This window comes from Galleria mellonella, unplaced genomic scaffold (assembly GCF_026898425.1).
Source record: "Galleria mellonella isolate WM207_F2 unplaced genomic scaffold, CSIRO_AGI_GalMel_v1 utg158, whole genome shotgun sequence".
NCBI classification, from domain to species: Eukaryota; Metazoa; Arthropoda; class Insecta; order Lepidoptera; family Pyralidae; genus Galleria; species Galleria mellonella.
Genome location: NW_026442003.1, coordinates 1,837,734 through 1,852,874, shown reverse-complemented (window position 1 = coordinate 1,852,874; position 15,141 = coordinate 1,837,734). Strand labels below are relative to the sequence as shown.

The window sequence follows — 15,141 nt, the reverse complement described above, 5'->3', positions numbered from 1 at the left end:
AATATCAAAAAGATATCGCTTTATAACATATAAACATATAGACGATCAAAATTGTCAATAATCAGTTTTGGAAATAATAAACATAAAAGGTAAAATGTAACTTACCTTGTCTCCGTTGACATGGTATTGGTAAGTCTTCAGATAAGTACCCAAAGATAAAATCTCGCACTGGGGACAACTCTTGTCAGCAGTCGCTCGAAGCAAGTGGAGCATGTGGATAAAGTCCTCAGCCACGTAATGGTCTTCCTCAAGGAAGACTACCATACCTACAAAAAATAATGTCACCGATGGAAGTAGAAACACAATTATATGCATAACACCTGAGTCCTCAGGAATGGCAACGCATAGGGAGTTTTTTTTTTGTTTTTTTTTATACAACTTAGAATGGCAAACAAGCTGACGGTCCACCTGATGGAAAGTGGTAACCGTCGCCTATAGACATGAGCAGTACCATGGACATAACAGAGTATACTATTTCGCCCATGATACCGCCCATGTGTTGCCATTCCTGAGGACTCAGGTGTTATTCGTCTGTACCCAGTAAATTCACGCCATATCCCACCCTTCAAACCGAAACACAGCCAACTTTTCAAACACGCTCACCGGTTACGGGTACTTTTAATTTGGGCCTTCTTCAGCACGTCGCCTATTTGGTCGACATACGTCCGTCTAGGGCAGCCCCTACTGACATCTCCATTTTATATATAGCTACATTAATATTATAAAGAGGAAGGATTTGTATTTTTGTGTGTATGTATGTTTGCAATGAATAAACTCAAAAAACATTTTGTCGATATCAAAAATTCTTTCACCATTAGAAAGCTACATTCATCCTGAGGCATAACATAGGCTATATTTATTGCTAGAAAAGATTAGGGATCCTTACTAAAACTTTAGTAACGTAACTCAAGGTGTAAAAAAATGCTATAAAATATCTATAAAACTATTGGTGATAGAACAAAAGTATGTTCTACGACATTGAAGGAAATATCAATAACTACAAAAAACTTCACTATACTATATGTCCAACTATTATCGTTATGTCACTATAACCACTTTTTAAAATGTTGTAAAAATGTCCACCCGTGCGAAGCCGGGACGGGCCGCTAGTATATTATAAAAAGTATAGAAAAAGATATCTTACCAGTATGACCAGCAGTACACTGGAGCTGGTTGAAAATCCTATTGGCTTTCCACCACCAATGGTGTTTCGTCTGTGTATATTTCGCCTCTCTGTAGTGGCCGTGTAAATCCGGGTGTAAAGCGTTGTTGCATTTTAATTTTATAGCTCTGAAAAAACAAAAAAAAGGCATTTCATTATTAAAATGAAAAATTAACGAATGTTACCCTAGATAGTTAAATAATTATTTGAGGTAACTTTGAATAATAGTTAGGGTAAATTTTTTAAGTTGTAATAAGTCTGGACTGTTTGAAGATGATTTTGAACTTTGTGGTTGAAACTTTGTGATACCATATACCAGAGGGAGACTGTACAAAAGTCGATTGCTTGGGCACCTCTGTCCCATTTGTGTTTCAACCATGAAGCAGTCGTGTTTGCATAGCTGTGTTTCTGTTTGAAGGGTGGGATATGGCGTGAATTTACTGGGTACAGAGGAATAACACCCGAGTCCTCAGAAATGGCAACGCATGGGGGGTATCATGGGCCAAACAGTATACTCTGTTATGTCCATAGTACTGCTCATGTCTATAGGCGACGGTTACCACTTTCCATCAGGTGGGCCGTCAGCTTGTTTGCCATTCTAAGTTGTATAATATATATATGTATATATATATGTATATGTATATATATATGTATATATATACACATATATATGTATGTATATATATATATGTATATGTATATATATATATATATATATATATATATATATATATATATATATATATATATATATATATATATATATATATATATATATATATATATATAGATCAGTCAAAGTGGATAAATTATTGAGTAGTAAATTCACCATCCTATCCCACCTGCCAAATAGCTTGCCTTCCAAGCTGTATAGAAGTACAAATAAGCGAGACAGACATACCTACACTAAACAACCTGTACAAACTGTTTCTCAAAGGGGGGAAAGGGATTGTCAGTAATGAGATTTAACAGGCCTATTACTAGCAATATACTTCTCTTCACACTCTTAATGGTCGACTTGCACACAGTTACTCCTGGAAACTATCGTAGTAAATTTTTGACGAATTCATCACGACGGGCCAACTGATCTGCTTTCATCCTCACCTATCATCCCTCACTGGTGCCCCGCCAGCGTATACCGATAACACAGACGGGGTAACCATTACATTATTACCCATAATAGAATTGTTCCTCTACTGATTTTCTTTTTTTATTTAATTTTATATTAGCAATTTACATTCTACAGTACTTACTGTTCAAATTTCGCATCTCTGGGGCAGTCGTTTGGGTCCATACCGGGAAACTCGTGTGGGTGCACTTGTATTGAATACGGGTAAAATATTTGCATCACCTGTAAGACAAAATGAATGAATCTGCCTGTTTACTGTATAAATAATCTAATAGTATTATTCGAGGGCGAAGCAATAAACTGAGTCGTGATCATTTTGTATTGTTATGACACACGCATAAAAGAAAAAATTGTAATATTTTTTATTTTTATTTAACTCTTTGTTGCACCAAAAACATAAATATACAATGACAATTAAACAATTCAAGTGAAATACAGTAACATAAATACAGATTGAAATATACACATAAAAGTACAAAAGGTAGTCTTATTGTATTTGGCTTTATGTATTTTTTTAAATCATTTCTATCTCGCTTTTTATATATATATATCACAGATATACATCTGTATATCTGCGATATATACAAAAAGATGTATATCTATGTCTGTTATAATTTGTGTACTGTAAGTAATGCAAATAAATTATTTATCTTACCTAACCTAACTTAATTACTTAGACTTGTAAATGATTTAAAACTACACAAACGGACCATACAGATCAGGGATCATAGCAACATTAATTAATGTGGTTACCCCCTGAGTACGTTAGGGGGTAACAACATTAAAACTTTTTTAATCGCGTTACCCCGAGTTACTACTGTCCTTTGATCATTTATAGGTTAGATTTTTTTTATTTGTAATGATTAGTCTCAAAAAATACTCAGTCGATTTAAAAAAAAAACACTTATACAAAGCTACATTTTATCATAGAGTATCACGTTCTGTATTTTATTTAAAAAAAAAATTCGAAGCCGTAACTATAATATAATATTAATAAAAACAAGCGATAAATGTGGAAGTTTGTTTGTTACATCCTATCGCCTTAACAGGTCAACGAATCACTATAAAATTTGGTATACACGTATTATATGGAATGGGGATGGGCATAGGCATAGATTTTTCCTGGTCAGCGAACATATCCCGGATTAAGGGACTACTCACACTTATTCAACTCTATTCAGCTTTTGTACATAGAAAACAACGATTTTGCATGGAGACGTGTACGCATCCATTCAGCTTTCCGCGTCTATTCTGCTTTCGCGGCAATCCAGTATGAAATGAGGATAAATGTGTATTTATCATGCAAATGCTATAGAGAGCGTTCAGCGCTGTTCCGCCGCGTTCAGCGCTGTTCCGCCGCATTCACCGTGGAACACGGCGAAACAGCTCTTTACAGGGATGTTTCGCGACTCCTTGTCGACAAGTTGCGACCTGTATTGTTTCTGCATTGATTCGATTTATTATTGCGTAATCATTATGCATGCAAGGATTAAAGAGTGCAGACGCATTTTATATTAATTATAATTATTTCATTTTTACGAAATGCAGCATATTCAACGCCGCACACAGTAGACAAGCGTTTCAGCGGAGATAGCACGCTATGACGGCTTTTCTCATTCTTGCGACGCCGTACGCGGCTGATAGAAGCAGAACTGTACAAGTGTGACCAAAATCGTTCAACGAAACGCGAATGGAGCTGAATAAGTGAGTAGTTCCTTAACCGCTGGTGAAGGGGGGAAAGGGATTGTTAGTAATGGAGACTGAGAATCCCATTGCTAGCAATATACCCAACCAGGTCGACCTCTTCGCGGTTCCCCATGGAAACTATTATGGTTAATTCCTGATGAATTCATCACGATGGGCCAACTGGCCTGTTTTCATTCTCATCTATCACCCTTCACTGGTGCTCCGCCAGCGTATCCCGTTAGCGCAGGCGGGGTTACTATACCATTTTCACCCATCAAAAAAAAAAGCCACTGGTGAAAGCTAGTAAAAAAAAGTTCAAAATACCTTTGTGAAGTCAATACTTTTTACTAGATTGTTTATTTCCTCATCGTAATAGTCGTGAGAGAAAATGATCAAGGTTCTATCGATGTCCCGCGCCTGCGCGAGGGACACTATCAGGTGTCTGAGGTAAGTGAGCCGCGTGTGGACCTGCGAACAAAACTTAGTATCAACACTTAGTGTCTGCTGAAGAACTGTCTCGGCCGTCATACTCGCGAACGTTCCCGAGTATGACGGGTGAGCGAGATTACGAATCCAGTGCATGTGTGGAACGTCTCGTCGTATATATTTTTTGTGTATGCGATACGAAATAGCAAGTTGACCGCACACCTGGTGGGGAGTGGTAGCCGTCGCGTGTGGGGGGAGAAGGGATTGTTAGTAATGTGGACTACCAGTCCCAATATTAGCAATAAACCCTGTCAGGTCGACCTCTACGTGGTCCCCCCTGGAAACCATCGTGATAACGTTATACAGCCGTATAACCCTACCAAATTCAGATACAACCTGCTCGCATACTTTCTACATAAACTGCGTCGAATATATATATAATCTGGTAATGTAAAATTTGTCATTGACAAATAATTGACATATCAAACATTTTCTATACACTAGGCTGCTATGAATTGAGAAAAATGACAACTGACTGTGTATCTTACAAGCTGTACAAATCGCAAATTCGGCCCTACATGGAGTATTGCTGTCACTTATGGGCCGGAGCACCTAAATACCAGCTTGAACCTTTCGACTCGTTGCAACGACGAGCTATGAGAATTGTCTTAAGTTTTAGGAGAGATTTTGCCTCACTCTGCGTGTTCTACCGCCTGTACGACGGATTGTGCTCAGAGGAATTGTTCAATATGATGCCTACAGCCACTTTCTACCATCGTACGGCTCGCCATCGACAGGGAGTTCATCCTCATGTCCTACAGCCTCAATGGTCGCGTACTGCGCGGTTTCAGAGATGTTTCCTCCCACGAACACTCAGGTTGTGGAATGAGCTCCCTGCCGAGGTTTTCCCAAGAGACTACAGCATGGGGTTCTTCAAAAGGGGGCTAAAGAGGTTTCTTCAGGGTCGGCAACGCACGCGTAATACCGCTGGTATTGCAGGTGTTCATAGGCTACGGTAACCACTTACCATCAGGTGGGCCGTATGCTTGTTTGCCACCTCAGTGGTATAAAAAAAATCTTTCGTCCTCTTTTTACTAATTATATTTGCATAAGAAGAAATGAGGCAACCATATGATTTACAGTTTTTATTTTACTTAAAGATATTCGTACCTTGTACCTTGTTCCTTGAACATTAAGGGAACTCTTCAAGGGTTGGTAGAAAGAGTTAGCAGAATTGACAGTAGATTTCACTTATACAGTTTATAAGGTCCAAACAAATAACACAATCTTATATATAAAATTCTCGTGTCACGGTGTTTGTTACCAAACTCCTCCGAAACAGCTTTACTGATATTTATTAAATTTTGTGTGCATATCGGGTAGGTCTGAGAATCGGCCAACATCTATTTTTCATACCCCTCAATGATAAGGGTGACCCACCCCAAAATATTTTATTTTTTTGACAATTTTTTTTATTTTTATTTTATTATAATTTAGCATTGAAAAATACATACAACATAAAATTTTCATCATTTTACGATCAACTTCTGTATTTTAATTGCGATTTTTATATTTCGCAATAAGTGGTAAAACAACTTTTACGCGGTCAGCTAGTATGTGATACGAAATGGCAAGTTGACCGCACGCCTGGTGGCGAGTGGTAGCCGTCAAGTGTTGGGGGGAGAAGGTATTGTTAGTAATGCGTACTTCCAGTCCCATTGTTAGCAATATACCCACCCTGTTAGGTCGACCTCCACGTGGTCCTCCCTAGAAACCATCATGATAACGTTATACGACCGTATAACCCTACCAAATTCAGATACAACCGGGGGGAAAGGGATTGTTACTACTATACCCAACCAGGTCGACCTCCTCGCGGTTCTCAAAAGGAACACACAATAACACTTGATGTTTAAATAAAATAATATTTAAACCATCTACTAATTTTCTATTTTTTTATAATAAACGACAGTAACAACAATTGCTAGGCAACACACGCAATAGGTGTCACAGCGCATTTAAATTTTGGACAAACCAAAAAGTATTAACAATTTTATCATTCCTTCTATGCGATTCCTTGTTCTTAGCCGAAATGATATAATTAAAAAAGATCTTTGAGTCTTGGATAAAATAAATTTAAATAGGATAATGCAAACTTTTCTGTCAAAACAATCTTTTATGTCAAACAAACCTGTCAAAAGTCCGATAACTGTCAAAATATTGTTAATATATTGTCAAAATATCTAAATTATCTATCTATCTATCTATCTATTGTTTACAGTAAACAGTTTTTGATTTTTTGTACACATTTAGTGTTTTGTTTTTTTAATAAATTTATTTTGAAATGATGGATGAAGACGACGCTTCTAATGTCGTAAGTCGATTAATCATCATGATTAACGGCCCACCGCTGGGAATGGTGTCTTCCCATAAGAGAATTTACAAATAAAAATTAATTTTTAAATGTGAGCGCAAAACTCGAGAATCGAATTTGAGAACCACTTTCTTTATGAAATCGGTTGAAAGTAGCGTAACCAGGGGTTTTTTTAATGAATGATAATGGAATGGTAACTCCGCCTGCGCTATCGGTATACGCTGGCGGGGCACCAGTGAGGGATGATAGGTGAGAATGAAAGCAGGTCAGTTAGCCCATCGTGACGAATTCCATTAGAATTAACCACGATGGTTTCTAGGGGGACCGCGTGGAGGTAAACCTGACAGGGTTTATTGCTAGCAATGAGGAGAAGGGATTATTAGTAATGGAAACTAAAAATCCTATTGCTAACAATATATCCAGGTCGACCTCCTCGCGGTTCTCCCTGGAAACTAACATGGTTAATTCCTGATAAATTCATTATGATGGGCTAACTGGCCTGTTTTCATTCTCATCGATCACCCTTCATTGGTGCTCCGCCAGCGTATCCCGTTAGCGCAGGCCATAGCCAGGTTTACCATACCATTTTCACCCATAAAACAAAAAATACAATACCGAAATGTGGCAGCCCGGTTATCATCAAATGAACATAGATATCTGACTAATATTGACGGTGTCGAAATGGATACCGTTTATACCCTTTTCATACCGTCAAAGTCCAGTAAAATATCTAATATATAGACATACATACATACATACATATATATATATATATATATATATATATATATATATATATATATATATATATATATATATATATATATATATATATATATATATATATATATATATATATATATATATATATATATATATATATATATATATATATATATATATGTATATAGACTATACAAAAGTCGTTTGCTTGGATACCTTTGTCTCATTCGTGTCTCTACCGTGAAGCAGTTGTGTTTGCATGACTGTGTTTCGGTTTGAAGGGTGGAATATGGCAGTGAATTTACAGGGTATAGGGGAATAATACTTGAGTCGTCAGGAATGGCAAAGCATGGGGGGTATCATGGACGAAACAGTATACTCTGTTATGTCCATGGTACTGGTCATGTCTATAGGCGACGGTTACCACTTTCCATCAGGTGGGCCGTCAGCTTGTTTGCCATTCTAGGTTGTATAAAAAAAAATATAGATATTAAAGTGGTACAGTTCTTACCCATGCATTATTGAATACTAAACTGTTATCACATTATTTTTTATTTATTTATTTATAACTTAATAACTTAATTGACCAAAAAAAATATGCTACTAAAGGCGGTCTTAATGCTAGTAGCGTTCTCTACCAGTCGATCTTTGTGGTGAACAGTGGATCACGGACAAAGTACTACATTACTGGGATAGGTGAAGAGAATAACAACTGATAATGTATACATAAGTAGCGGCCCGTCCCGGCTTCGCACGGGTGGACATATTTACATTTAAAAAAGTGGTCATTAAGGCTGCACACGCGACGGAAGCTTAAAAATGGAGTAATTTCTCCCGTTTTCCCAACAATTCCCTTCACTGCTCTGCTCCTATTGATCGTAGCATGATGAAAAGTGTACTATAACCTGCCCAGGAGTATAAAGAATAATTGTACCAAGTTTCGTTAGAATCCGTCGAGTAGTTTTTGTTTCTATAACGAACATACGGACAGACAGACCAAAATTTTACTGATTGCATTTTTGGCATCAGTATGGATCACTAATCACCCGCTGATAGTTATTTTGGAAATATATTTCATGTACAGAATTGATCTCTCTACAGATTTATTATAAGTGTATAAATAAATAATATATACATAAATATAAAGAAATATGCATATATATATATATATATATATATATATATATATATATATATATATATATATATATATATATATATATATAAAAAATATATTTACAGAGTAAACAAAAGTCGGAATCACCACTACCTAGACGTCAAGCCAAGAAAATTGTCATACCGCGCCGAGCGCCATCTGTTATTATACCAAGACGACAGAGAGTCTTCACAACACTAGATAAAACTACATGTGTGGAATGCAACTGCTTTCCAAAAGAAGATCCTTATAGGAAACCTAAGTATTGTATTTTATCTATCTTCAAGCCGTGTCCCTTGTGGGGTAGACTAAGAGAACCGTGTATCAACTGTCAGATCAAACCCTCGCAGCCTGGAAACCATCGTGATTGAGTTATTGTTGAATTCGTCACGATGGGTCAACTGACCTGCTTTCATCCTCACCTATCATTTTTCACTGGTGCCCCGACAGAGTATACCGATAACGCAGGCGGAGTTACCATTCATCATTTTGGGGTAACTGACCAGCCTTTCCATCTTCACCTATCATCATTTACTGGTGTACCACTAGCGTATACCAACAGCGCAAGACGGATTAACATTCTCTCACAGATTTTTTTTACGACACAGGGGCAAACGAGCACGCGGCTCACCTGATGGTAAGTGACTACCGCCGCCCATGATCACCCACAACACCAGCGGCATTGCAGGTGTGCTGCCGGCCTTTTAAAAAGGAATACACTCTTGAAGATTATGATGTCGTATCGGTTCGGAAACACTACTGCTGGAAGTTGATTCCAAATCGTGGTCTTGCGTTAAAAAGAAAAACCGACCTAAAGTGTATCTTTCTGTCTACATATCTATCTACCATTGATTCTAGAAAACTGAATCCTTGTCAGAAATCACCAGCTACATTGTACGAGTTGGCTGAAGCCGTGGTGGACAATATGAGGTTTCCTGATGCTCTCTCTTGGAGCGTGGAAGAGGTGGCCAAGTGGATGGGCGAGGACTTAGGGTTCCCTCAATATCAGGTAAGCTTATAGCGTTATCATCGCTTTGTAATTTAAGATTTTTTTCAGAAAAAAAAAAACACTTCAATTGTGGCAACACCAGTTAATTTGTAAGTAAGTACAGATGGTACAAATCAGGATTGCTTCATGATCCCGGCACAGAATAGGCCACCCCTTCCTTTTCAGTGGGTGTAGACTAAGGGAACTTAACGGTCCAGGTATGAACAGCAGCGTCCCTCTTAAAACATCACCAAAGCCTAACTGCGGTTGTCAATTCGCCTGCCAAGCGTTGCAAGTTTTGGCAAAATCTCCCTTTTGAGGGAGGCCTATGTTCAGCAGTGGACAGAAGACCGCTGATACGATGATGACGATGACAATATCGTGACGTACCGGTGAAATCATACGATATTTGTCGTTAGACAGTACATTTTAAAAAGCGTCCATTATGTTTCATAGGAATGCGTTACAATCAACCGCATCAATGGCATGGGGCTGCTTATGCTGGAAAATCCATCTAAGCTCCCAGATATAAATATACACGACTTCAAAGATATGCAGGTCGGTTCTTTATTTTATTAATACTAGCATTTACCCGCGACTTCGTCCGCTTGATAGAGACCAGGGCCGCAGCTAGACCCAATTTTAAGGTAGGGCAAAAGAACTTTTTGGTAGGACAGAAGCCATAATTAAGTGACTTTGAAAAAGCGAATCTGTCCCGTACCGTTCCGATATCTATATATTGGGTTCCCCTGCATCACTGATAACGAAAATAAGGTCATTACCCATTTCGATATCGCCCGTACCGGTCGGATATCTACATTCATTTCGATCGGGTTCTACATTTCATTTCAATAAATATTTAATATATTGGACCAAATTAAAGCTCTGAGAAGTATGTGTGGTATTACAACAAGAAATAGAGTGAAAAACAGTGTGATTAGAGAAAAATGTGGACTGAAAGACGATGTAGTGACAAAAATCGAAAAGGGAATGCGACAATGATTTGGCTATTTGGAGAGAATGGATGAAAGAATGGTAAAAAAGTAATGAGGGATTAATGAGAAAAAGAAATAAGGGACACCGCGGTTGCGGATCTATATCCTTGGTCAGAAACTGCAGAGATCAAGGAGGCTTGGGTCTTGTACCTGTGTGCCCTTACTGTAAAAAACTGGTAAAATCACTAGAGAACAACCCTGATTTTTAACATGCCAAATCAACAACAATTATTATCCATTTTAAAGTATATATCAATGAAAGTACGCCAACTGTTCGGAGTGGAGTTCGTAAGGTTTGCCAGAAGCATCGGACTCCCGCCACGGAAACCTCTGACCCACTGCACTTGGTTCAAATCTCGGACCGGTCCTAGCTGGGGTGTAAGGAAGACTTGGAATCGGTAAGGGTTTTATTAAAGTCCTCGATAATCGGTCGGTCAAGAATAGTAGGGGGGAGCTAGTACGGAAACTATTAGCCTCTTTGCTAGCAACGTGCCACCCTACGGGCAGCTCCTTGGAAATCATCGTGGCTAGAATCTATTGAATTCGTCGCCCATTTGGTTTCAAACATTTTTATTTACTAACAGTGTAAAGAAACTAGCGACGTGCCCTGGCTTCACACAGGTAGAGGACTACAGATTATAAATATAAATAGAGTTATACAAATATTTTTTCACAAATAAAAACAGACTGATCTGGACCTCGTATTTTCGAACTTTGTATACCTCGATAAATGAGGTTGATCATAGAGGACTTATCTTGTTTCACCATCCATTGTTTTGTACTGTTACCATCTTTATACATACTGATATCACAAAATAAATGATCGAAATCAAATGAAGGACAATATCGGATATTTTGATTTAAAAACTAAGTGTTTTCTGATAAAAATTCTATGCGACCGATCTGAAAATACATCCTTTTAGATATCGTGTAGTCCCGGCATTCTATGCCTACACGACACACGGCTTTCAGACTTTCAGGACGACTTTTCGACACACGACTTTCAGACAGAAAGCCACCCCTTTCTTTGCCGTGAGAGTCGTAACAGGAGACTGTGGGATTTATGGTTGGGAACAAGGGATGGCCAGCATAAAAACTCCAAAAACTAGAAACCTCTAAAACATCTCCAAAGTCCAACTGCGGTTACTAACCTGCCTGCCACGCGTGGCGACTACTGGGAAACCCCCAAGGGGGAGACTTATGTTCAACAGTGGACAGTTAAACGCCGATATGTACCTTCAAACTAAGCAGAGCACACGAGTGGGACAGAGGTATCCATGCAGATGACTTGTACAGTGTACCCTTTTCACTACTTTACAGGTGTGACATTCTGCGTTGGATGAAGATCATAATGCCATCACCAGTTTATAGGGACCATTGGGATATGGTGTGGTATGGAACTTGTATTTATTCCCTGATTAAACTTTGAAGGGTTCCGGCTTCGTTTTTTTAATGGATGAAATTGGAATAGTAACCTCGCCTGCGCTAACGGTATGCGCTGGCGGGGTACCAGTGAGGGATGTTAGGCGAGATAAAAGCAGGTAAGTTAGCCTATCGTGACAAATTCCACAAGAATTACTCAAGATGGTTTCCAGGGGGAACCGCGTGGAGATCGACCTGACAGGGTATATTGCTAGCAATGGTGCTTTTAGATCTCCATTACTAACTATCGCTTTCAGACAGAATTTTGGACAATCAATACATATAATAAAAAAGTAAAGTTTCGGCCAATTCAACTGATCGGTTATTTTATAGCATTTCATATGTGATTCTTTAGACTGCTATAACTTTTTTATTTATGATCCGATTGAAATACTAAATAACTACACTAAATGTTACGTGGAGTAAACCGCAACGCAATGATAAAAACCGCATTAAAATCGGTTAACCTGTGTCTGAGATTAGCGTGCAAAAACGTACAACAAAAACAAAAATTCTAAATATCATTGTTTAGGGTTGTACTGCGTTCATAAAGCCCCCTTTAAAGAAAAACTATCATAGGAGGGATCCTATGATAGTTTTTCTTATATATCTTCCATGTACAGACAGCGACCAGTTACGATTTTACTATACTTATGTATGTATTGATTGATTGACATACTGTTGTATTAAATTTGTGTATTTATTTATTTTATTTAAATAAAAAAAAATAACAACCGAACCGAACCCCCTTTTCGAAGTCGGTTTAAAGGACAATTTATGGGTGTAATGTTGTTAATAGAGAAATGTCACGGTACAAAGAATGGGTTTTAAATGTCAGCCAGCCAATTAACTTCGGGTGCAAGCGAACCATGAATATTTGAATAGAGTCGTAACAAACTGGCTTGGTACATTACATTTTCAATCGACTACAAAAAGGAGAGAGGAAGGGATTGTTAGTAATGGGGAGGTGAGTCCCTATTGCTATCAATATATCCTACCAGGTCGACCTCCACACGGTACACCTGGAAACTATCGTGACTAACTTATCGTTGAATGAGTCACGATGGGCTAACTGACCTGCCTTTTCATCCTCACCTATCATCCCTCACTGGTACCCCGCCGGTGTATACCGATAGCGCAGGCGGGGTTACCATTTTATTATCATCCATTAAAAAAAAATACTCCAAAAAGTTCTCGATTCTGAAAGGATTTACTTACAGATTGGTTCCATAGAAGTTTTATCAAAATCGGTTCAGAACTTTAGTAAATTGTTCAGACACATATACATGGGGTCAACAGTCAGTCAGCTCTGTTTAGGGGGAAGGGATTGTTAGTAATGGGGTCTAACAGCCCCATTGCTAGCAATATACCCTAACAGGTCGAACTCCAAGGGGTTTTCCCTTGAAAATCACCGTGTTTCATTATCCTCACCTATCATCCCTCACTGGTGCCTCGCCAGCGTATACCGATAGCGCAGGCGGGGTTACCATTCCATCATCCATTAAAAAAGCACGATTGTTTATCAAGCTTTCTTGTATTTTTTTTTTAGGTACCATAAACCCGACTTCCCCAAGGTCATGTTCGCACGCGTGCCCAAACCCGAATCCGAAGTCCACATACCCCATTATAAAACCATAAAAGAGGTCTGCAGGGAATACTTGGTGAGACTTCTCTTTCTAATACATCATTTTTGTTTAATAAATGATAATGGAATGGTAACCCCGCCTGTACTAACGGTATATACGCTGACGGGGCACCAGTGAAGGATGATAGGTGAGGATGAAGCAGGCCAGTTAGCCCATCGTGACGAATTCAACAAGAATTGTTCACAATGGTTTCCAGGGGGGACTACGTGGAGGTCGACCTGGTTGGGTATATTGGTAACAATAGGGCCATTAGTCTCCATTGTTAACAATCCCCCCCCCCCCCTAATATATCATTGGATGGGACAAGAATTGTAAGTAATGGGGTCTAAACAGACGTGGTCATCGTATATATTTTTTTATGCAACTTAGAATGGCAAATAAGCTGACGTCCACCTGATGGAAAGTGATAACCGTCGCCTATAGACATGACCAGTACCATGGACATAATAGAGTATACTGTTTCGCCAATGATACTCCCATACGTTGCCATTCCTGAGGACTCAGGTATTATATTCTCTGTACCCTGTAAATTCACTGCTATATCCCACCCTTCAAACCGAAACACAGCCTTGCAAATACAACTGCTTTACGGTTGAAACACGAATAGGATAGAGGCGCCCAAGCAAACGACTTTTGTACAAAGTCTCCCTCTGGTAATGATAATGGAATGCTAACTCTGCCTGCGTTAACAGTATACACTGGCGGAGCATTAGTGAGTGATGATAGGTGAGGATGAAAGGGCAGGTCAAGTAGCCCATCATGATGAATATACCTGGATGTCAGCAGGATGGTTTCCACATGGAGATCGATTAGACAATATATCTTATATTCCTATATTTATTTATTGGAAACCAACGGTGTTACAGTTAAGATTTACATACATACATATCTGTCACGCCTGTCTCCCATTAGGGTAGGCAGAAACAATGGAACGCCAAATGCTTCGATTCAAACAAACCTCTTTCGCTTCTTCCACATTCATCAATCTTTTCATACACGCTCGCCGGTTACGGGTACTTTTAATTTGGCCCTTCTTCAGCGCGTCGCCTACTTGGTCAACATACGTCCGTCTAGGGCGGCCCCTACCGACATCTCCATACATACTAGTATTTAAAATATTAAGGCTAATAACAGGTTTCTTATTATTCTAAAAGTACGAAATTGGTTTGCGCGAAAAAAGGAAAGGTACAATGCGGATATGCGATCACAAGACATTCAAATACAAATGTTTACCATTGCATGTATATTACAATATATTCGGTACTGCTATATTTATTTTATACATTTAAAAATCTAACAGAGTTTGCATGAACACACTGTTTCTTGTTACCATTACCAGGCACCTAGAAAATTTCGGATTCAAACTGGTATACCAGAGACGGAACAGACGATATGGATGGAACACCGTACCAGCTCGCTCTCCATAGAATCTTC

General features: G+C 38.7%; 1 protein-coding gene across 4 annotated transcripts in view; it reads right to left on the bottom strand.

The window, feature by feature from the left end:
- Positions 1–15,141, bottom strand: part of LOC113513512 (alpha-1,6-mannosyl-glycoprotein 2-beta-N-acetylglucosaminyltransferase) — a 55,916-nt gene that overhangs the window by 15,203 nt on the left and 25,572 nt on the right. For all 4 annotated transcript variants that reach the window (XM_052892439.1, XM_052892441.1, XM_052892440.1 and 1 more), the window contains 4 exons: positions 4,302–4,445; positions 2,416–2,513; positions 1,145–1,290; positions 106–266 (listed from right to left, as the gene is read on the bottom strand). In XM_052892439.1, coding sequence (XP_052748399.1) covers positions 106–266; positions 1,145–1,290; positions 2,416–2,513; positions 4,302–4,445 — 549 coding nt within the window. The remainder of the gene's footprint in view (positions 1–105; positions 267–1,144; positions 1,291–2,415; positions 2,514–4,301; positions 4,446–15,141) is intronic.